The 24,729-nt window shown below is 47.5% G+C and overlaps 1 protein-coding gene across 1 annotated transcript; it reads right to left on the bottom strand.

Annotated features, from left to right (window-relative positions):
• Positions 1 to 247: 247 nt before the first annotated feature.
• Positions 248 to 24,415, bottom strand: LOC144155830 (uncharacterized). The gene is made up of 4 exons (XM_077687502.1): positions 22,322 to 24,415; positions 15,645 to 15,835; positions 7,699 to 8,029; positions 248 to 6,397 (listed from the first exon to the last, which is right to left on the bottom strand). Exons 1-4 carry the CDS (start codon positions 23,924 to 23,926, stop codon positions 5,270 to 5,272), a joined length of 3,255 nt encoding a protein of 1,084 aa, XP_077543628.1. The 5' UTR covers positions 23,927 to 24,415; the 3' UTR covers positions 248 to 5,269.
• Positions 24,416 to 24,729: the final 314 nt, after the last annotated feature.

The following is a 24,729-nucleotide window of genomic DNA, read 5'->3' on the forward strand; positions in this document are numbered from 1 at the left end:
ACATGCAGTTCAAACATGTATGTTTTCATTATACCCTTCACTGCATCGCTGCTGACATCATGTAGTGCAAAATTTAAGTTTTACTCCAAAGCTGTTTACGGCTAGGGTTTCATGGATTTTTCGCACCTTTGAACAAATCTGGATGTGCAAAAACTCAGCTCCCAAATTTTATGCAAAAGCACGAGTCATTCCACAGTGCGGTGCATTCGTGTGGGTGCGTTCGTCTTTGAAGCCATAGCATGAAGTGTTTGTGTATGTGCGTTCGTTTGTGTGCTTGCTTGCTTTTATTTGGCTCTCCACATTTGCATTAACCCAACAAATTGCCATTCTCAATTCTTAATTTCACTTTTCTTCTGTCGTAATGCGTCTGGACTACCGGACGACGTCGAGAATTACTAAGTGCGTGGGACATGCTTAAAGGTGCCGACCCCTGTCAGGGGCTACAAAGAATTCGCTGGGGGCCAACGAATGAAAGGAAAAGAAGTACGAACGGAAAGCGGAGAAGACGGCCCTGCAGCATATACGACACCGCCGCAACTTACGCCCGGAGCAAGCGCAGAAATGTTTGCAAGACCACAGCGCCTCGTGGCGAGACCTTAAATTACGCCAACTGCCTCCCCCGAGACGAGACGAGACGCCGCCAGTGTTTATACGTACCATCACGCGGCCCCGAGACGGCGCCAGCGTTTATATGTGTTGTGTGCGTGTGGCTCGGATTTCGGACTCTCTCTCTTGTGAGGATGAACTTCGTGCGCAGAAAGTCGCCCCACCGCCGCGCAACGCAACGGGCGTTCAGTGCTATCTCCCGATCCTATAACGCAATGTAATAAGTTTTCCTGTCATTAAACAGTTTAATCTCTTTCCAAGACAAGTCCTTACTAAAACCGGCCTCACTCTGACATGGCGCAGCCGACTCAAAACTTTACGGCGACAATTGAAGCCCCGTTACCCGAAATTATCGGCAACCTAACCTAAATTGAAGCGGACGGAGAATGGCGGAGCACTCGACGCAAGGATCCCATGACGCTGACTCAACTCGGACACGCCCGACTATGGGGTCTGACCTCCTTTCATCGGAAGACGCCAGTTCCCTGGAATTGTTCACAAAGAAAGAGCTGACGGACGAACTCAAGTTTCGCCTTTTGCGTCACACGGGCAACAAGAGTCAACTAGTGAGAAGGCTTCTTCGAAGACAACGCATGGCGATGAGCTGACGGTACCCTCGACTCCCTGACGATGCTACGCAACACCAGCAACGAATGGCTGGCAAGCATGGAGAGCCTGGCAGCTACCAACGAAAAGCTGCAAGCTGATGTCGACGCTTTGAAGTCTCAGCTTCAGGTCCTCATGGCAACAGCCAACGAGCGCCCTTCGGAACAAGTTGGTCAACGCCACGACGACCAAGTTGATACCGAGCGCATCCACGAACAATATGAGTCAACCCTTGATACTCCACGGCACGTTACGCCTGCTGACGCACTCTATCGAACTACGAGACAACATACCGGTTGCTTCACGACCCTACAGATGCTCTCCAGCGGATCGCCGACTCAACACCGCCGCAGATGCCTTATCACGCCAGACAGAAACGGAAAGAATGTCAGGAGGCATTCTCGAAACGGAGGGTGCGAGAGGCTACGTACTTCAATCCGTCATCACCGGTAATCACGAGACGCTGCGGAAATTCCAAGCTTTCGACGCGGACTGCCGCAGGTTCACGGAGGACAGCCAGAGACGAGACAGCGCTTTCAAGATAGACGACGTCATTCTGACCAACGAAATCGTCAACAAGGGGCGTTCATCGAAGAAAATTATTGTACCGGGAGCTCTGCGCGACACTGTCCTGAAGATTTTCCACAACAGTAACGGACATCTCGGCGCAACGAAAACGAAGGACCTCATCGAACGCAAATATTGGTGGCCTTCCATGTCAAAGGATGTCGAGACATACGTGCAGTCCTGCCATACCTGCCAGACTATAAACGCAAGAACAGAACGAAATTAAGGCTGCCTCCACCCACGAGAAATTCCGAACGACCCGAACACTGTTATCTCCTTGGATCACCTGGGTCCAATTAATGACAGCGAAGACGAGGGTTACGTCTTGGTATGCATCGATGACGCGACACGCTATATGGATGCAATAGCAGTGCCAAGTACGGCATCGACATACTACATAGATTATCTACTCAACAGATGGATTCCACGTTTCGAGGTAATCATCACCGACCAAGCCAGAGGATTTGTGAACAGGAAGACCGCTTCGCTTCACAAACAACTCGGCATCGAACACGTCAACACGCCACCTTACTGGCCTCAGGCCAACGGTCTCGTCGAAAGAATGGTGGCAACATTAAAGTAAGTTCTCAGAAAGCTGCTCAATGAGACGCGTGACTGGGATCGTATGCTTGCAGACGCAGTGTTTGCCATTAACGTTGCAAAGACACAGCAGTCAGGGTACTGCGCATTCTGGCTTATGCACGGATACCAGCCGAGACTACCCGGTGAGCTGAACATTGGCTCGAGACGCGCGACTGGGATCGTATGCTTGCAGACGCAGTGTTTGCCATCAACGTTGCAAAGACACAGCAGTCAGGGTACAGCGCATTCTTGCTTATGCATGGATACCAGCCGAGACTACCCGGTGCGCTGAACATTGGCTCCGTCAGAAATGACACTGAAGACTCGGTATGTCTTCACGAGCTTGCGATGGCACTCAAAGAAGCTAAAGAAACGCAAAGAAGCTAAAGAAAACTTACAGAAGAGCCAAGCATACTCTACGAGACGATATGACGCAAGAAGGGATCCTCCGAATTTCAACGTAGGAGACAAGGTTTTGTGTTCTATTAGAGCCCGAAAGTGGACACTCGACCCACGATATGACGGTCCCTACGAAATCACGGACCTTGCTGGCAAAAACCTGGTGCACATCAAGAGAATCGGAAACCTCGGAGGCCCAAGTGATAAAACTGTCAACGTGGAACAGTTGCATCCATATTACGAGTGCATCAATTACCCCACAGAGCTCGCGGATAGCTCCATCGGGCGCCAACTGGGTGAAGGACCTGGGGACAGATCCTTCTAAAGGGAGGCCGTGTCAGGGGCTACGAAGAATTCGCTGGGGGCCGACGAACGAAAGGAAAAGTACGAACGGAAAGCGGAGAAGACGGCCCTGCAGCGTATACGACACCACCACAACTTACGCCCGGAGCAAGCGCAGAAACGTTTGCAAGACCACGGTGCCTCGTGGTGAGACCTTAAATTACGCCAACTGCCTCCCCGAGACCCCGCCAGTGTTTATACGTACCATCACGCGGCCCCGAGACGGCGCCAGCATTTATACGTGTTGTGTGCATGTGGCTCGGATTTCGGACTCTCTCTTGTGAGGGTGAACTTGGTGCGCAGAGAGTCGCCCCACCGCTGCGCAACGCGACGGACGTTCTCAGTGCTATCTCCCGATCCTATAACGCAATGTAATAAGTTTTCCTGTCATTAAACAGTTTAATCTCTTTCCAAGACAAGTCCTTACTAAAACCGGCCTCACTCTGACACCCCAATTCTCCACCAGACATGAACACATCTACCCCCAAATTTTAGACCATCTAGTAGGGTTGCCACCTTCCCCCAGAGAGGAAAAAAAAAGAACACAGCCCGGGGGGTATAAAATGTTGAATTTGCGTTGAAAAAAAAAAAAAAAAAAAAAACGTTTTTTTTACATGCAATTCCAGTTATTGTAGCGTTTTTTTGAGAGAAATCAACATATTGTTTGGACTGAAAGTGACAGGTTTTGGTTATTGCTCTGAATGTGCTGAACTGAAAAGTAGCCGCACATACTTTGTCCAATAGAACCTCTTTGCATTTGAACCGCGGCGGCGGCATTTCGTTGTGTTGTTTCTTCCCTCAGTCCTCTCCATCTCGGGAAGAGCGCTGGCCCCTGTATTTCCTCAGCTCGCGCGTATATTCGCAGCTTGTCAACACATATTTATCGTTGTAGTTGTTGAATTGACGCTTATAATACCCACAAAAGAAATAACCGCGGCACGATGGCCAAAAAAAAAACAGCCAATGACGGCTGGTTTTAGGTACATACCGGCAGCCGGCCCGGTACCTACAAAACCGGTCAGTCCAGCCAAGAACTGGGGAGGTGGCAACCCTACAATCTAACGAGACTGAATGACGTCGAGGAATGGCTAATTGCACCACAACTTCCGTAAAGAGTTCGTACCTTCGTTAAAAATTCTGTCACCTCAGCTTCACTAGTCATCCACCTTCACAGAGTGGAATGGCTCATGATTTTTAAGGTGAAAGCCTTAGATCTCCATGTTTCAAGGTTGCGTTATGAGGTGCAGAAAATCGGAGTGCACACTAGAAACGGGAAACAGCAGTGCCGAAGGAAGGTTCTGAGAAGGGGCGACGAACCGTAGAATGTTCTGGACGTAGTATATGTCGCCATATGGACTCAGAGCTTCATTTTACATAGCTATAGGTGATGATGCATCAGGCCCTAGTCATGGACGGGGAAGACCGGGAAAGTACACCATCATGGAAGAGGCTTGAGCAGCTCAGCAAAATGCCACTCACTGTAACCGCTAGGGGGAGGAAGCAGCTATGGATGATGCTGCAGCAGCAGCAGCCTGACGAGAGCAACATAAAATTCCAACTGAAAGTTCAACAGCAGATCAATAGAATGTCAATTCAGACCTTCACATTCTTAGCAGGTTCCAAGCATCCCCCTTAATGTTCGAATATTTCTTGTGTTTTATTGGTTGGTTTAAAAAAATATACTTCATGGCTGGAATGGAGCTGAGTGAGTTACCCAAGCCTAGAAGATTGCGTTTTGTCTTCATGGCCCCTTTAAACCACAATTGTGCATAAGTTATTTTGGCTTTGAAAAAAAAAAAAAAATGCTTACACTCTGTACAAAGCCCGTTATACACGCTGCAGCATTGTGACAGCATACATTTTTAGGACACACTATTGTACGACACGCTAATGGTAACTTGCATAAGATGGTGATGTTTAGCGCTTAATGGCCAATAAGACCAAGGAGACAGAGAAATGCCTCACTCGGGTGCACCCTACGGTAACAAATGCCCACTTCAGCTATATTAAAACAGGCCTTCACATCCATCGCATCTCAGCATAGTTTACACCTTGTGCTCAAAATGTACTTGGTGGGCATCCAAATTCACACCATTTTGGCCCAGTCATGCACAAAATAGTCTTTGATAGCAGTCTATGACTCTTCTGTGTCAGGAACGATGGCTTTTCACAGTAACATGAGCGAGTATGTGTCAGTTTCCAGGTGGGGGATCTGCTGCATTTCAAACAGATCCCGCTGCTGCTGCTGCTGCTGAGTCTGTGGTCGTGCTGGCTGCAGATGCTGGGGGTGCATCTGTGATGGCTGCAACTGCAGCTGCTGCAAGTGCAGCTGCTGCAGCTGAGCCTGCTGCGGCAGCTCTGGCCGCTGCGGCACGGGAGGCTGCTGCAGCGGAGCCTGCTGGGGAGGCAGCTCAGGCCGCTGCACGGGGGGCTGCAGCGGCCGCTGCGGCTGTGGTAGCTGCGGCTGCGTGGCATCCACCTGTGGGGCCGGTGGCACCACCGCTGGCTGGGTGGCAGTGGGGGCAGACGGCACAGTGGCTGCCTTTGCGGGGTGGTGACGGGGCCTCCTAGCCTGTGGCACCAGGGTGGAGCGGTCGAGCTTGGCTGGCATGGGTATGATGACAGGCGGCTTTTGTACCGTTGCTGTGCGTGCCGGCGGGTGTTGTGCTGTAGCAGGGGCATCAGTCAACCGCCTGCGTTTTCCTGGCCCTGACATAACAGCTTTGTGCGCGCTCTTCAGGTGCACCTTGAGGTAGGACCGGGAGACAAAGCCCTTGTTGCATAGTGGACAGAAGAGCTTGAAGTCCTTCGTGTGGCTCGTGACAACGTGGCGCTTGAGGCTGTTCCAGACACGGAAAGTCTTGCCGCAGTAGCTACAGTGCATCGGCCGCTCCCGAGTATGCATGCGTATGTGCATGGAGAGAGTCAGGCGGCTGTTGAACTTCTTTTCACAGTAGGGACAGGTGGTGGTGGGCCCATTGCCGTGCACACACACGCGGTGTGCAACCAGGCTGGAACCGTACTTGTAAAACACATTGCACAGTTCGCAGTAGTACTCCCAGCTGCGGTTGCCGCTGTACGGCCGAGGCCGGGGAGTCCGCTGCTTGTCGTGCGACAGGCGGTGCAGGTTCAGGGACCGGGTCAGGGCAAAGCGCTTGTGGCAAGTGGAGCATTCGTACGGCAGGTCCTTGGAATGTGCCTGCATGTGCTGCTCGTAGTGACCCTGTGTTTCGTACATGTTGCCACACTCGGTGCACGTGAAGCCCAGCCCTTGCTCGTGGTGGTCCTTGTGAATCTGCATCGGACAAACCGACGTGTTAATAGCAACATTATAGATCCATGGGCGTTGGCAGGACTTTGTCTCGAGGGGGGCAAACCCATTGCATCACGAGGAGAGAGGGAGGGTGTGTGCGTGTGGGGGGGGGAGGCAAGTGCCCCTTTTGCACCCACTGCCGCTGCCCATGCTCCCACCTAAAAACACATCCAAAGGAATCAGCCCCGCTTACATACCATACTTGCTTGAGTCTAACGCGCACCCTTTTTTTTTTCCGGAAAATATGTCTCAAAATTATGTGTGTGTTAAAATCAAGTACCAGACAAAAAAGCTACAGCAGTTGCTTATCATTATCAACATGGCAGTGCAACCATAACCACAAGTTTCGGTGCGCAAAGTATTGAAGATTGCACGGCCCACAGTAACACCAAAACAACACAAAAAAATCCAAACGAGGTATCTCTCTCTGCACAGAACAAAGGCAGTTACTGCATGCAAGGTATTACACATGACAGCAACACGCACACAAGCACAAAAAAATGCGCATGCATGAGAGACCCATGGGTGGGTGGTTGGGTGAAGGGCATGTTATCTGCCAGGAGCAAAGGTCACGTGCAGCAGCTGTCAGGGGCTCCCCTGGCCCTTGCAAGTGCTTCTCAAGTGGAGAAGACATACAAATAAACTAGCAGGTAGCAAGATAGCAAGCCCAGGCTTTTCTGTTTTTTGCCAAGCCAAAGGGAAAAGAACAGCAAATGTACGAATGTGTGTAGTAACGTGCAATGTGCCTTCTTCTACAGGGGACTGCTAAACATTTTTCTTTTTACATTTCTCAGAGTTTTAACGACTTTGCTTTAGAAAGGCGGCCCTTAGGTTTGGTTTACCATACGGTAGTATATTCCCACTGGAGGGAGGGTGACCGGAGCCGACCTAGCCCAATAATAAGTGAAGTTTTTGCACCCATAAAAGGATTGTTTGGGAAGAGAACTATTGTGCCTTTCCTTTTTCCCGGTTGTGAAAATAAGGTATGCATTAGGATTGTGGGCGCATTAGATTCGAGTAAATATGGTACAACATTAGCAGCAAATGAAGGAAATAAAACAGGCATAAAAAAAAAAGGCCTCCCGACACAAGAAAAGTTAGAGTTTTATAGAAGGAAGAGGGAGCAGTTTCAAGGCTGAAAATGCTAGAAAGTCCATAACATACAGAAGTGTTCACCCAGAACTTTTCCTTTTGTATGCTTTGCCCTGCCCTCTTATGCTAGAACTTGGCAGTAAATGTACCCGGCACCCCTCTTCTCAATTTCTATGCTAGCTGTGACCCACCTTGTAGGTTTCTTCAGCCGTAAAGGTTCGCTTGCAGTTCTCGCAGCGGAAAAACTGGGCCTGGTGCACACAGCGCACGTGCTTGGTCAGTTCAAAGCGGAATGTGAAGCCCTTGTTGCACTCACTGCACATGTGGGGGTACTTCCCCGTGTGGGTCACTTCGTGCTGCCTGAAGCTCTTGCTGCTGTAGGTCACATACGGGCACAGGCTACAGTGCAGCTTCTTCACCAGGGTCATGGTGGCGTAGTCGTCCTCAGTCAGCATGCTGGCGTGCATGAGCACCATGTGCTGCTGGAACCGCTTCTTCTCCAGGAACTTCTTTGGACAGTGGCTGCGAAAGAGAAAAGCCGTCAATGGAACAACAGCCACGACAAAGCAAAAGTAATTACTTTTGCAACTTGGAGGAACTTTTACTTTCACCTGACAGGTGTTCTGAAACTGACAAACTGTAACAAAACAAAAGCACCCGTCTGAGCTGTCCGGGTGGAGCCAGAATAGATCCACACCTGGCCTGTGAGCACGCAAAGTCAACATAAGGTGGTACCGGTAGCATAAACCACGCTAAACACAAGTCTCTTCTGTCTTGCTTTTGAAATTACTTGTCAAATTCTCCCCGTTTGCATTTGTCTCAGCATCCAAACTCAAACGGCGATTTCAGGTAGCCAAGCTACACCTGGGCTTAGTGGAATAGACCACTGGAGATTTCTGACAAGTGACGAGACACTGCCACGGCCACTGCAGAAGCTAGGACAAAACTCAAGCTTCACACTTTACCCAGAAACACCAACACAAAGAACAGCCAAAGCACTAGTTCCTGACCACGAATGTGGACAATCTAAGGATGCGATATGCAACGATGCCACGGACTATGCCAGATATAAAGTTAATATTACAGCAACAGCTATGTGCTACTCCCCCCTCACCACCATCACACCATGCAAGGGCACGACACTACAAGCAAAGGAGACGGACGGCAATCACATAAATTCCAGCATCACTATGGGACTCCCGAGCAGCATGCATAAATTATGAGGCAGGAATCATATCCATGATCTTTGCCGTCCTTCAACAGTCACCCTGCTGAAAAATAACGATCTGGGACCCGGCCCACTCCTCTCTCCATAGAGCCCGAACCTTTGCTCGAGAACTCCTTAGCCGAAACTCACTGGAAGAAAAAATAACATGCCCTCCTCCCGTACAGTGGAATCACAAAACATTGCAAGCTACAGACGATATCCCCCAATCTCAGGGAAACTTACTGAATCCTAAGAAACTTGTTAATGTCCACAAAGCCTCAGCATTTTAGTGCACATCATTTAAGCGCCTGCTCCTGTAGTTTCGTGGCACTGTCATCCCTCGTAACCGAGCAAACGAAGGGGACACCAAAGAGAAACAAGATAGAACAAACAGGAAAGCGGGGGAGGAAAGTATGGCGAAAGTGTGAGGGGGAGGGTGGCATGTCGAGACGGCGCGAGACATTCTCTCCGGCAGCGATGCACTACGAGATAACCAAGAGAACAAAGAGGCCATCAAAGATAGAGTGAGCAGGAAAGTGGAGAATGAGAGTATGGCGAAAGGGGCAAGACATTGTACCCAGCGGCAATGCACTACAAGACAATGCCAGAGTATATCCTGTGCCTTCATGCATTTTTTGCTGAAGCAGTTATCACTTCGTGAGATGCAGCAGGTATGTGCTGTTACCTGGAAAACTGCAGTTCGCCCTGCACACAAATTTCACATTAGGTAGTATTGTAATCGTCATTCAAATTTTTCCCTTCCTCATAAGCTGGCTTTCCGACACACCTTTCATTGGAGAGGAAATGTTCAGGGGCTTTGTTTTTGATTGTACACCCATTTTTTGAAGGGGATGCTTAGCGTGCTCCTTGCAATCTTGAAGGTAATTACAGATCTTTTCAATGCTGTCGGATAGCAGCAAGCATTCCCGCTACTACATTGTCATCTTGAATTGAGGATGCATAGTCAGGTGTGCACCATGCTGCCGATGGTCTCACTGTTAGCACAAATTCAGTTGCTCTTAATGGAGTACTGCTGCCAGCATAGGTCAGCCTACTCCACACACACACCGGCTTTACAATGCTGTCTTCATTCGCTTGCGTTCACAGCAAGTGATAACTCCCGGTGTGGCTCATGATAATGAAGATGAACGACTGTTTTGGTGATAAGAACAAGGAAAGGCCCCAAAAATCCATGTGGCAAGACTTACTCCCTTCTTCTTTTGGCCCTGCTGGGCAAAAAGGATAAATAGCCCTGCTGCTACCTGCTGCTACCTACCACTATCAAGATTGCAGTGAAGCCAAACAAGTTCTATGCAAGTCAAAGCCTCAACTTTCATGGTTGCAAGCGCTCTGAGTTTGACATATATTTTTATTTTATTGTAGGAGGTTTATTTTGCACGAATATCAATCAAAAAAATTTTTCATGCTAAACATGGAATTAAGTCATACTCAAGTTTGACTATATACATATACATGCTGGGTCTACAATTGTTCGACCTTGGGCATGAAGTGCCTTCAGCAGTATCTTAAAGGGGCCATGCAGACAAAATACAAGTTTGTTTTATTTAAAATATCTGGTGTTTTATAGTGCCTCCAGTGTTTGTCCGGCAGCAAACAATGCTTTATTCACTGAGAAATTAATCGATATAAGTTAAGATTTTGATTCTCCCACCAAATCGTGTTGCGTGACATTTGCGATGACACGACAAGGATAGACCTTCAAGCGGACGTTAGTGCGCCGTTTATCCTGCAGCAGTCTCCAGAATGCCTTGGTTACCATCAGACCCCTTGGGTGGCGCCACCATACTGCGCAGGGCCGCTGTCGGCACTCGCTTTGTTTCTGACTGTATTTGCACCTGGCTTGTTTGTGTTGTGGTTGGAGTCATTGTTTTTTGAAACAGTGGGTATGCTCGACAAACAGGGTCACGTAAGAAAATGACGCTTACGTCAATCAAGCAATGTCATGTGAGACGACCCCGAAGCGGCTGACTGCTGTGCAGCTATAACAAGCATAGTGTGCGCAATACAAACAGCAGTACGCACAGGTGCTTTTATGTTTACGTATACTTTCGTAGCTTCCATTGTTTACCCCACCATTCCTACTGCTATCAAATGAATATGCATTGCATTTAAGTGAAAATACCTCGTTCTGGAAGCTTATAAGCCCTGCCTAACTTGCATTTGCTTTTGTAGGCCCTAGCCAATCGCACGGCTGTGCATATGACTTCACGCGTTCTAGTGCAGGAAATGAGCTAGTGGGTTGCGTGGCCATTCCCTTTTTTCCTAATTATGTAGCTTATTTGAGCAAAGTTTACGTTAAAAGTTGGGTCAGTATGATTTTAACGAGGCAATCTTCCGAATGAACCAAACTTGTGTTTTGTCGGGGTTTTTGAGTGTGAATGCATGCTAGACACATTTAGCACAGATCCAAAAAATAGAATGCTTCTGGCAGTTTTCAAGTTTTGGGTATCAAACCCAGTTCCAATGCTTCAAAACCGGGACCACAACTACTTGGGATCATGAAACCCACAACACCCGCAGATACTGCATCAACATGCATCAGGTTAACTAAATTCTGCACCTAAGCGACAATTCACAGGGTCGAAACGTCCTCACCAAGCTGGGGTACCAAACCGAAGGTTGACACGTGCTTCACAATGACAGGGCACTCACACGGCGCAATTGTACCCACATAGCACTAACTACCGTCCACACAAGTTCAGAGTACAATGCCGCAAGACGTCAGCTCTATGCAAACGCACTGAAAAAAAAGAAAAACGGGAACACAGCACCAATGTTGCAACAAATATATTACAAAGATGGAACTATCAATATTCAGCAAAACATGGGAACCACTGCTGTGACAAATGTGCAACCTGAACCAGTAGCCCAACACATGTCAGCAGTCCCATCTAGAGGCTCGTGCCACCACAGTAGCAATGTATTATGACACGAATATGCCCACTCAGACCACCTGACGATTATTTACACAGACTTGCAGCACACCTGCAGACTTTACCTGCACAATAGACACAACCTTCGTCGAATTGTCCTCAGCACCTTGATGAAAACTATGCACGGCACCTTGATTACATTGTTTGGACTCCCAAGACATGAATCTGTGGAATTAAGGAGCATGCAGCCACTGCTCTGGCCCGAGATCATAGCCTTCCGGGCTCCCAACACACTCCCTCCGAGAACTTCTCTTAGATGCACGACAGTCCCAGCGCTCTTTCCCTCACCTTCACGCCAACCGCTCCAGGCACCAGGCAGCCATCGTATGTCCCATGAAGGCCAATTCTCTAGCGACGCCGCACCTCATGCATAAGTTCCTCAAGAATCCCAGAATGGCTTGCTGCATACATTGCGGTGGGAACCAAGATGTCCTGTGCACGGTATGGGACTGCCCTCCCTACCTTTCTTTTGGAACGACCGGTTGGCCGACCCAACTGCCGAAAGATAGACAGCCCTCACTACCTATGCTGAAACTGCGATATGATGGGCTACATCACAGGAACCTGGACTGAGGTCCTTGCTCCCATTTCATGGCAGATAAAGTTCCATTCATTCACTCATTCAGTGATGTTTCTTTGCTCATAAGATATAACTGCAAATGTCTTGTGGCGCGTTATAATGTGAGGAGGTGGAAGAATTTATCATGGCTTGTAAATTTCACTAATACAGGAAACATGCCTCTGCCCAGAACCCAACCCACATACTCACGACACGCACTCACCCAGGGGTGAGTGCGTGTCACATGCTGTCATATGCCACATGCTGTGAATGCTGGCTTGTTTGCTTGCTCGCGCATTTTGATGGTTCATTCTCATATTTCACAATCTCAATGTCATTATATCAAATTTGTAGCGTTGACTACTGCAACCCCCCCACCTAAAAAAAAAAAAACAAGAAAATTTTTGGGAACCATTGGTTTCCAAAAATTGTGTTTTTTTTTTTAATTTTTTATACATTTCACACATAAGCCTTTTGCATGACTAGCTGAGTTGAAAGCGTTCATTCAGCTGTTTTCATGCACTGCATTACAAACTGAAATATATCTTAACCCCCCCTTCCCACCCCCCAAAAAAAGAACAGTGACCACAATAGATTAGAGATTGAAAGTTCCCCCCAAATATAAATATCTCTTCTCTCTCACACACACACACACACATACATGCACATGCCCACAAAATCTAAGCTGGTGTCTTATCTAAAACCCCATTGGCTACAACAAAATCTGCACCATTAAATGCTGGAGACTTTAATGCCTTGCCTTTGACTAAAACACAAGTTGAGTCTCTCAGTAGTGGAACAGAAGATTGGCTACTTGGAGCAATGCTTAAAGCGCCAAAAATGAGGATTGGGAGCACACTTTCAAGCTTTCAGAGAAGGTTGTTTTGGACCACTTTAACTGTCTTGTAAGGACTACTACTCAGAGCCATGCCATTCCTCAACATGCAATAAGACTGCAATAAAAAAGAGAACCACACAGAACCACAGACACAGCTTTTAGTCAGGGAACCGTCCAGAATTCATTCTGGAAATAAATATATTTGATTTTATTTGATTAAAAGCACCAGAAGAAGCTTCTAGCTGGTTTTTCCGAAAAATTCTTTCAAGCATGAAAACACCAGTTTAATTAAGAGAACAAACACTGTAGAAGCAAAACGTAAGCCTCATTATCTGCATTATAGGTGTAGGACTTCTCTTTCTGCAAAGAGTGCAAGTTTGACAAAGCTTCCAGAGCTTCCTGCGGAAGACTCTGGCCACTTTGCACATCAGCGAAGCATTTTTCTCATGCCTCTAGAGATGAGATCAGCATTGCTCAACATCTTAGCTTAATCGATTTCGGCCTGCAATTCTTGCCGTTTGCCAGCCTTACTTGTATCAATGGAATTAGAACCACTAAATAAGCTACGCTTAATCACCTCGCTTTGATTTCTTTTTGCGTGGTTCTTCCAATGCTTGGCCTTCAAGTCACTGCATCTGACATTTCCGAGAGCCCTTCACAGCTCTGATGAGCTCTCCACTCAGGGGCACTGCTGCTGCATTGCGGCCAAATCTTTCTGAGAACAACATTACTGACTGAAGGCCGTGGACACTTGATATGGAGAAACTAGTTCAATCCCAAAGCATACGCCTAGTTTCACTGAAGCCTCTCTCTGCATCTGCATTTCCATGCGAGAGGCCTAACAGCGCTTTTACACGTGCTGCCAGTAATGGGTACCTCAGGGCCCCATCACCTAGCTTTAGCTCAAAGATCTTTTGCCAGAACTCGTTCAGCCAATCAAAAGGGCTATAGTCAATGTTTTCTGTCGTAACAAGGCTGAACTCGTCCATTAAGAGGACACCTGGTGAGGTGCGATTATTGGGGAAGATTTTAGCCAAGTACCTCATGGACATGGATTCAGCAGAACCTTCTGCACTCAAAAGGCTTGCTGGTGCAGCTGAGATCCCTCAGCACAGATTTTCGAAGTGGAAGCCTGGAGAGCAGGTATCGAGCGGCCTTTACGTAGAAACTCCTTTCTCCTACTCAGAACTGTTTCTTTTCATGCGGCGCACAGTCAGCGAAGGCAGCTTGGTTATCTGCGCCATTTCAACGTGCTCCTTTCAGTTAGATGGTAGATCAATTTCAAGAAGTTCTCAGGACTTTTTCTGGTAGAATTCTCGGTGCAAAAAACGTCCAAGGACCTCCTTGATCAGAACTTCCATCTCAGAAAAGAGATGTGTAGCAGTGGCTCTGTTTCTTGAAACAGGGTCAAAAACCTGACAAACAAATTAGTACAGTTCCGCAAGAAAAGCTTCATCTGTGAGAGGTAGATTCAGGCGGTTATAGAGCACACCACCACGAGCATTTCGACTGGACAGCGCCCCCTTTCACTGCAGGCAGCTGTTGAATGAGGCAGTCAAGAGCCAGGCCAAGTGTCAGCCAACGCGAGCTCACGTGTCGAAGAGATACATTCTCGGGTAGGTTGAGGGCATTCTGGCTGGCTTTCAGACGCTCACTTTGTGATGCATAGTTTCTGAAGAAGCAATAAGTGTTCACAAGTTCCACTTCTACATCAATGCCCAATGGAGCTAGTGAATGCCCAAGGCATTGTGCCCTTTGTGCAACAAACACTCCCCAATATCGAGAAGGGCAGGGCTGACATGTTTTTTCAGCTGTCTTTTTAGGCTACAGCCCGTCGCTGTAAAAACACAACAGGTTGTCTCTCGGAGGGTCTTGTAATGCTTCCTTCACAGCATTGAGGAGAACGTCTGCTCTTGCTAATCCCAGTGGAATGATTGCAAATGTTCAACAACTCTTTTTGTTGCTCAGAACAGTATCCCACAAGCACATCAAGCTGTTAGGAGCGCTGTTCCAAAATTGCTGGCTTGTCAATTTGGATTGTGAAAAAGACTCCAGGTGTATTCAATTCCTGGACTACAATGCCCTTGAAATAAGGGCCCAATCCATCAGATACTATGTAAGAAACTTTCTTTCTGCCACGCTAGACGTTCTTGACAATCTGCAGGTCTGCAAACATTAGTGGAAAAAGAGCAGAGGCTGCATTACCTCACGGAAAATGGCAGTATTGCATTCAATTTTGTTTTCGTTCCTGGGAGAAACCACCATAACCCTGCAACTGTTTCAGAGCAGACATGGAGCAATTATTCAAATTAACACGCTTTTGGAACAGCATGAAGCAGGATGAGCCTCTTGGCACAGCTTGGAGCAATGGGCGCAGCAGTTCTACCACTGGCCTCTGAATTTGACAAAGTTGTATAATTAAAATATAGTTAATTAAAGCAGTGTCTACCTAACAATTTACAACACTGATCCCAGTGGCAAGGATTTTGCCAAACACTAAAGAAAAAAAGGGCAGTATTTGCACTAACTACTCCTCACGATAAGTGACAGGAGAAAAACCAGACCATGATTTTACAAACCTGCAGCCATATTGGAAGTCCCGTGTGTGGACACGCTTGACATGCTTCAGCTTATAGTTGTTAGTGGTGAATTCCTTCGGACAATGGGGGCACTTGTACATCCGTGTCGTATTATGAATCTTGCGGTGCTTGCGTAGATTGCTGGCTGTCGTATACTTCTCTTGGCAGATGTCGCACTTGAATGAACGCACCTGCGTCACAAGAGAGACGTTCACAGTAACGCACATTTACCTCAAAGTGTGCTTCTGTTGACGGCTAGCACACTGTACCGTGAAATACCGATCAAGCGCCCTCACCCATGCAAGCGCCCCCCTCTCGTTATCTGAGCATTTTGAGGAGTTTTCACGCATTACCGAACAAGCGCCCCCCCCCCCCCCCCCCTTGCCCCAACCACCATTGATGGCCCAAACCAATGAAACTGAAACCGCCCAGGAACACTTCTGACTGCGCTCTTGGCCTCTTGGCTAAACCAGAATCCTGTCCAAGAACACAGGGTAGCCGTTAATTCCGTACACACTCGCCATTTTGCTGTCACCTGATATAGCCGAATGTGCTTGTGACTCTGACAACGGTGGTTCATGACAAGTATTCGTAACGAAAGCCAGAAGACACTTGCAGATTTCTGAGAGGCACCTAGGCCCTTTCGCTCCACCGTGAACGCCCTCCGAACACATCATAAGTACACCTTGTTCAACATCTCAAAAATGGAGAGATGATGGCAAGAGGCAAGAATGGATTCTCTGGCTAAAAGGACCAACAACGTGGTTTACGGGAACACCGTATGAACTGCTAACACTGGTTGTGCCAAGAGGGGCTTTTTCTCCTTAACGAACTGCACTATTTTTTTTTCTTTTTCAGGAGGGAGGGGGGTAGGTAAGGTTGGACAACATTTACACACCGCCATTTTGAATTATAGGGCAGTTCCTAACAAGGGCCCCCTCCCCGAAATTCCCTGAACTATCTGCACTTTCAGGGGGGCGCTTGCTCAATATTTTACGGTAGTATACAGGAAGGACTTGGAAGGGAACATTGTCAATTACCTACCTTCTCACAAATTGGTTTCACAGATACAGAAGACTTGGTTAAGACAAACAACACTTTTCCTCTCTTGTAACATGCACAATGCAAAAAACATCTACTTAAGACGAATTTCTGATAATACGGACAAATTTGCACGACCATTTCAAGTTTATCTTAAGGGGAGTTTACTGTATTAACTTTTGTGACCTGACGGGGACAAGGCATGCCCAAGATTTCAAACTGCTTATTCCCATACCTCCCTCCTTGTGCCTTGTTTTTGAAAGTTGCCTTGATGGCCTTGTTCAGAGGCCAGAATGGACCACAAGGAACTGACTGCTTGGCCATGTAGTCAGGTGCGTGCGCACGTTAAGTGGTGAAGCCCATACGTCAATAGAAGACGGGTGAGAGATACAGCCCAGAGAAGCCAACACACACAGCCTGGCTTACCAGAAAATTTCTGGCTCTCAGGACACCACTTATGAAGTGGACACGCTTACACGAGAATGTCCCTGCCTGCATATGCACTGCATATGAAACTTCTCCAGCAAGGATGTGTGCTCCCTCAAGGTATGCAGAGCTCTCAAGAGCTTCATAGTGATCAGATAAACACAGTGCATTTCATTTAAGGGAATGGTGCTAAAGATGGCATTCGGGTATAGCAGCACTATACAACTGCATCGTTATTTTGCTCCCCACGCAAGCTTGTTGCATACTCTGCAGTTCCAACTAAGCTTTAATAAACAGACATGTACAAGGCTCTATGACCGCTCGTCATGCCTTATGTTGGCAGGTTTCTTCACGGGCTGGTGGCGCTGCCTGGTGGCTGGCATGGAAGCCCTTCTACATCGCCCTCCCCCACACTTTTTTTGTATTTTTTAAATGGAGGCACACTTCCAGCAATGGAAGTGCATCTATTTCTGCTTCATTCTTAGCCTCTGTGGAGTGCAATGCTCAGCTGTCGGGTACACATAATCACGGTGGCAGGGTTCCACGTTGTCGCATATTCTGCAGTTCCAACTTAGCGTAAAGTTCCGAGAGAATGCCCACTCCCGAAACATCGCCCACCCCCCTGTAGGGGTGAAATATTCAATTTACTAAAAGACCCTAAACATCGCCTACCACCTCAAACCGATGGCTTTAGCAGCGATAAGTGAACAAAATAAACGTGAATCCTCTATTCATGTGTTGATGCGGTCACTTATTTGTCCTTTGCTTACTTGACCCAAAAGTTTGCCCATCTCGTATTTTTTTCTTCATATCTCCGCAGTTTTGAGTGGTGGTGCGGCCACTTTTTTGCAGTTTTTCGCACCTGACCCGAAAGATCGCCCATCCTGCATCTTTCACTTGATATCACTGTATGGGTGGGCGTTCTTTTGGAACTTTACAGTAGTAAGTTCTACTACACAGACATGTACAAGTTCCAAGACAGCTCGTCATGGCATCCACTATGTCCCTCCATCTTAGCAAGTGTCCCGTAATGCCAATGTTGGTGGGCTGCTTTGATCGATTGGTTGATAATGGTATCCCCTTTATATTGGGGTGATGACGTGTGTCATCACACCAAAGGAGCAGATGTGTACTTGCGTTATACTACTATTTAAATTTTGCTTAGTACAGGTGGTAGTTTCCCAACGTTATATTACCCTCTCTGCTTTTCTCCCATTAGTATTCAAATCCTCTTTTAGTTGCCTCTACAGCCTTGTAGCTTACTTTTCTGTTCTACCTTTCAACCCTAGGGCTTAAGGAAGCCCTAGGGATGAAAGGTAAAGTTTCTCACATATGCATTTGGATTGATATGATCACATTCGAATACAATGTGCAGAATCGTTTCTATTTCCTTTCTGCAGGCCACACATGGCTCGTCGATTTGGGTATACTTCCCCACAAAGCTCTTTGTTCTCAAGCAACTTGCTCTACCCTCAAAATGCAAAGCACTACCCTTGAAGTTATCATAGAGATTTTTCTTACTGATAATAAATTTACCTGCCATGTACATCTCTTACAAGGTTTTCGATTCCATTTTTTCCATCCATTTATTCATTTCTGTCTGCTCTACCTCTGTTATGGTTATCTTGGCTGTCTTTGCTTCTCCACTGAACATTACATATTAGCCTTCTTAAATATTAGCCTTCTAGTGGTTTTTATCCACTGCATGTCCATGATTTTCATGTAGAGACATCAGTATACTTTCGAGGCACCTAAGCGACGGATCCACTTATGTGGATCCATTGTTCTTAAACTTTCGTCAAAACCTATTTTACTCTAAGCTTCTTGAACTTCAAACGACACCCAATCCATATTTCCCTGCATGCTTCATTAGTTGTTTTACTATGTGCACCTAAAGCCAAACGGTCTACCATTCTCTGGTTTACTTCTAGGCGTGATACATCTGATTTTAAGCAGAGTACTGCATTTGCAAAGGTGAGGCCCGGAACCATTACACCTTTCCAAATTCCTCGCACTACTTTATATTTGTTATGCCCCCCCAGAGCTCCAAGTATAATCACAGCTGCGTCCCACTTTTCTTTAATTTTAAATTGTTGCTCATGAGTTCTTCTGTAGTTTTTCACCTCATTTATCCACACTCCTGAATATTTGTATTCCTTGACTATGGATATTTCGTATCTGTAATTTGTACTTTGCGACTCTGGGTTCCTGTATTCCTCGACTCTGAGCTGCTTTACAGTCTAGTGGCGCAACCTGGTGGGTGGTGTGAGAACGTGTCTACAGGTTGACATGACAACTGGATACGGACATATCAGTTCAGATAGTGCAGCCTTGCACATTCTTTCCCTACTTCTGAGTCAAGCAAGAAAACAAGAATTTATACCCTGCGTTCACATTTCCCTGCGCTCTGTAAACCAGCTCACAAACTTTCCCCATTTTTTTAGCAATACCAAAGTACAAGTTCTAGCTGCATACATGTGTGGTGGAGCACTCCCAAATGTTGCAAAATGGTCAGGGATTTATTTCGCTTAATGACAGTGGAGATTAAATGAAGACCAAAAGGACACCTGTCGTCCTCCACCACACATACACAACTGTAATGAACAATTGCGATGAGGGGTCTCGTGTTAGAGATGGTTTCCGCACAACATGAATGAAGGAGGAGGGGAGCTAGTCTCATCTGCCCTATGTCTCTTTCCCTTAACAAATGCTATCAGCTTATTGGCGGTGAGCGCGACCACGGGCGGCGCTGCGAAGGGCGTCTTCGTGACGTCGGCTTAGGGATTCTCCCATTTGTCGTCTGCTTCACTCGGGCTCGCTCTACCTGCTGTTTCTTTGCGCTCCGTTGACGTTTGATGTTCGACCGCACCTGCCTTCGCGTGTGCGCAACTTTTTATCCTAATAAAATACCTAAAATCGCATACACTAGCTCAAGTCGTGATTTACAGAAAGTTTTCGACACCGCTTCGGAAGAAACATTGCCGGCGTGGCCCCATTCCTGTGAAGCCGGTCCTGTGCGGAGAGTTGGAGCCAGGCGTTAGCTTTTGCATTCAGAAATCTTTCGAACAAAGGGAACATCAAGAGTCTAAAAACCAACAACAGCGACAATGCAAGACCAAAACAAATTCCAGGCCTTCGAGGCTCTCGGCTTTGGCAGAAGGCACTAAGATTCCTGGTAATCGTATGTAAGGTAAAACAGTTTGTGCCACCTTGCCGAACGCTCGAAAGTATTGTATCACATCACTTTACGTTGTCATAGCATGACAATGTGCCGACATGCACTGTGGGGCGCAGAGAAAACGTAGGTTGAGTTCCAAATAACCCACGGTATGTGTAGGCGCGTGCCGGTGCAGGCTTCTAACAAGTATGGAGGCTTATTGAACAAAACGGGTAACATGCACGGTAAAATACAGTAACGGTATGTTTCTTCAGACCTTGAGGGACATTTCGGTACATTTCCGACAGCCATGCCTTCCCAATATTCAGATATGCGTTATAGTAACACTGCACTCAAAAGTACGAGGACGAGGAGGAGGAGGAGAAAACTTTAGCAGTAAAACCGAGCTGGTTAGTGGGCAGGTTCCTCATTCTAAAGACAGAAAGTAAGAGATATTTTCCTCAGTTCGTGGAAGATCATCCCGAGTAGGCCAGGATTTGTTCTTTACGCCTGAAGGGGTTGGAAAACCACAAATAGTTGCTTGAAGATATTCATCAGTCATGATTCTTCATAATACTGAAAACCGGCACGTACACTGTTTCTTGCGTTTTTAGCGAGTATATCAAGCCTTCAACACTGTAATCATGTCATAACTGTTTGGGTTGAGATTCAGTTCGTTAGTTACGATAGCAATTCGGGGCGGAAAAGTCGCCTTCAAGTACTCTGGACAACGTCGTCTGCGCCGTTTCGCGGTGGCGTACCACAAACCTTCTCATTGCATTTGCATGTGAATAAACAACGCACGCTGCGGACATGCCCATTCTTGTACGCGGACATAACGAAAGCCAATGTGTGAAGAAGGGAATGTATGCCTTACAGCCTGAAGAAAATATCCACACGAACTACGTGCGCCTCTCAAACATCCCCAAACCTCCTAATAAGACGTGTGTGGCGGTGCAGAAAAATTAATGCGTCGGACACACAAAAAACATTCACCTGATACAAGTCAACAACAACGAAAGAAATAGAAGACAACCGCTTTGTTTCCAGCTTTGCGATGCGCGTGTAAGGACGCGCTGCTTGGTGCGTAGCATTACACTGTTGGGTCTTCATAAGAGCATCTCGAAAATACTTTAGGGGAGCCTACGCATTTTGCATACTTATCGAGGAGCTCCGAGCACTGAACCTCGCAAATAAGCTAGAAAGGACGAGTTACGCACGATTATCGACCGATGCTCTGAATAAAGTTGGTCTCTCTCTCGTTCGTTGCAAACTTGTGCAGTACACAGCTTATAGTTATTAAGAGTTGTCAGAAGCTGGAAAAATAACTGAATTACTGGAAATATGCTTTCTAATGCCCTAGAAAATCAAAGATGGTGATTTTTCGCTTAGGCGTTGCTGCCTCTCACAAGCGGACAACAGCGGAGCGAGTGTAGCAGCGGCGCAAGTGTAGCAGACGACAGCGGCGCGAGTCCCTAAGCTGACGTCAGAGCCAGGGGGCGCCACTCAAACATCTCACCGCCAATAGACCGTTGCAAAGAACAAGGCGGTGAAGAGGAGGCATCAAGTCAAAGCCACAAGACAGTGAATGGGGGTAGTACATATCTGCGATACCTGGCTATCCAGAAACTACTCTGGACCCCTTTCTTTACCTTCTTGAATGTTCATTTTGCATAAAACATGCAACTCAGTATTTATGGCTTAGAAGAACAGTAACCTGAGCTAGTTGGTATAAGCTCACCTTGAAAAACTGGGATTCTTTCTTTCTGCGTTTTGTGTGCGTGTGCATGCAGTTTTTTACAATCAGTATTGATGTAAAATGACCTCACCAAAATTACATCAGCTTGCACGTCAACCTATGGGGTGACCTTCCAAATATTTTCAATTCTATACCAGCAGCACTGCTAATAGTGAACTGGCCTGCTTGTTTACAACTGTTGCAGTTTTTCAACATTTCAAAGCTCTCATTTGAGCCACAAAGCGCACCACTGCCGGTACATAGCGCCAGAAATACATATGAATGAAAAGGAACCTTAGGGACAACACCACTGACCTTGTTGTGAGACTGCACATGGACGCGAAGAGTAGACAGGGACTTCAGCTCTTTGTCGCAAATGTTGCAAAGGTAGGTCTGCTCACTAGAGTTCTCCCCAGTTTTGATTTGCATGTGCTTGCGCAGGTGTGTCTGAAGCATATCACGGTCTGTGAACACTTTGCGGCAGGTTTCGCAGGGGAAAACCTGCTGATCTGGATGGACCTCCACGTAGTGAGCTGCCAATGCGTCATCACTCTCACAACTGGCACCACACGTTGCACACTTGAGTTCTTTTTGCCTGGCACTGTTCTCAAGTTCACCCTCGGTTGCACCATCCTCGGTTGCGGCACTCTGCTGCTTGAGCAGCATCTCGTTCTTGTGGAACTGCGTGTAGTGCTTGCGGAGGCCCCGATAGTTGAGGTAAAGCTGTGAGCAGCACTCGCACCGGTAGTCCTTGTGGCTCTCCTCGTGCTTGGCCAGGTCCTCAGGGGTGGCGAACCCTTTCCGGCACTTCTCACAGCAGTTGGGCATGCCCTTGCAGTGGGCCGCCTGATGTCGCTCAAGTGTGAAGGCTGTGGCGAAAAGTTTGTCGCACACGTCACACCTGTGGGGGTGCTCACTCTTGGGCTTGTGAGTCCACGAATGCTTCTTGTACTTTAATCTCGAGTTGAATGTCTGGGCACATTCTTCACACGTAAACGTTTCCCCAGACTTGGCTTTGCCGATTGCTTTTAAGGCTTGCCTCTCCTTCGACTGCTGTTTTAGAGCCTTGATGTTCAGAGGAGCCACCTTGGGAGTGGGAGTTTCAGTCGCCGCAGAATTCACAACTTTTCCAACAGAAGCTGTTTTTTTCAGCGTAGCTGTAGCTTTCCGCACAGGTGCGGGTGTTTTCTTTGCAGAGGTTCTTTCTTTCCTGACTGGCAATGACTTCCTTGCAGAAGCTGCTTTCCTTCCAACAGCTGAAGCCCTCCATATGGGGACCGAGGCTCTCCTCGTTCGCTTGACTTTCGGAGGCTTTTCGTACGACTCGTCAGACCCACTCCAGTTGGAGTCCGCGCTGTCACGGTTGAAATCATCGTCCGAACTACTACTGCTTACGTATCGAACGGCGGCTGCATTGCGTGTTCGGCTCGACCTGCGTATAGAATCGGGTGGCACGGGCACAGTCTTTAACCGAATTTTCATGGGATTTTTTTGCTTCCGCCGGTCGCTGGATAGTTCGTATGTCGGTGCAGCACTTAAGTTGGCTTCTGCCGGCTCTGCGGGTTCATTTGGCTCCTCCAGCTCAGGCACCTGAGATGCACTTTCGTTTTCTTCGTTGGGCTGATCAGCAGCATCGTCAGAATCGTCATTCAAATCATCGGGCAAAGTAGCGCTTTTCAGCGTGCACACTGGCTCTCCGTCCACAGACGGTGACTGTACAAACACTTTATCACTGACAGCCGCCTCCGCATCACTTTCGCTACTCGGAGCCTTTTCGCTTGCAGCTCTATACTTCGAGCAAGTCTTGGAAAAATCTCCAAAAATAATCCGCACATAGCCGGCCGCTGGGACTCCCGCGGGAAAAATAAGATTTGCACAGAACGGTTCGACGTCAATGTTTATGAAAACGCGGGTTTCCATGACCGCCCTTGTATACAGTACAAAGAGAAATTGAAAGCCAGACGATGGCGCTAAGGAAACGCACACTTTGCACTGGTGCTTTACATTGTGATCAGACAGCTACGCCCAGAAAAATTCCGCATATATAGTTCGTCCACCTTGAATAATTCAGTCTTTCCAGCCAATAATGTAGCATGCAGTAAGAAACTCGGCCGTTACAACAGCCATCGGTGCTCATCTCATCACCATTGTTTTGGCAGCGAAGAATTGCGGTGAAGTCAACCGGCGTCGTCAAGTTCAATTAAACTAGAAAAATGACACCATAGTTCTAGTAATCACGGAAGAAAAAAGTGTAGCCCACGTTGAAGGATGGCAGTTCACAGTACAATGAAGATAAGCACTGTTCATGGCGATGTTCACATCGCGAACGGCACAACAAGCTTGGCGAAGCTTTCTCGCGCTGTTCCCTCGAGAAATCGCATCCTAGCAACGCTGTGTTGGTTATAACTCCACCGTTTTCTTACAGCGCTCGTTAGATGGCGACACCATACCAAGAGAAAACGGAAACGAAAGTCCGCCTGGCGAACCGGTCGGGGACGTCGGAAGACTGCCCACCGTGGACTGCCGAGCGTCGCTTCTCGCTTGCCTGGCTTGCTTGCCTGACACATGGAGACTATTCACAGCGCCTTCCATTTCCCCACCCTGGGCACACCGCGCGGGGCTCCCTGTGGGTATGGTCCCTAGAAAGTTTTTCTAGGGACCATATATATTTCTGGCGTGACTGGGTCTAGAGGAGTCTAGGTGTGTGCGTGTGCGTGCGTGCG

This window comes from Haemaphysalis longicornis, unplaced genomic scaffold (genome assembly GCF_048455015.1).
Source record: "Haemaphysalis longicornis isolate Haplotype H1 unplaced genomic scaffold, Haemaphysalis longicornis Haplotype H1 scaffold_1, whole genome shotgun sequence".
Classification (NCBI taxonomy): Eukaryota; Metazoa; Arthropoda; class Arachnida; order Ixodida; family Ixodidae; genus Haemaphysalis; species Haemaphysalis longicornis.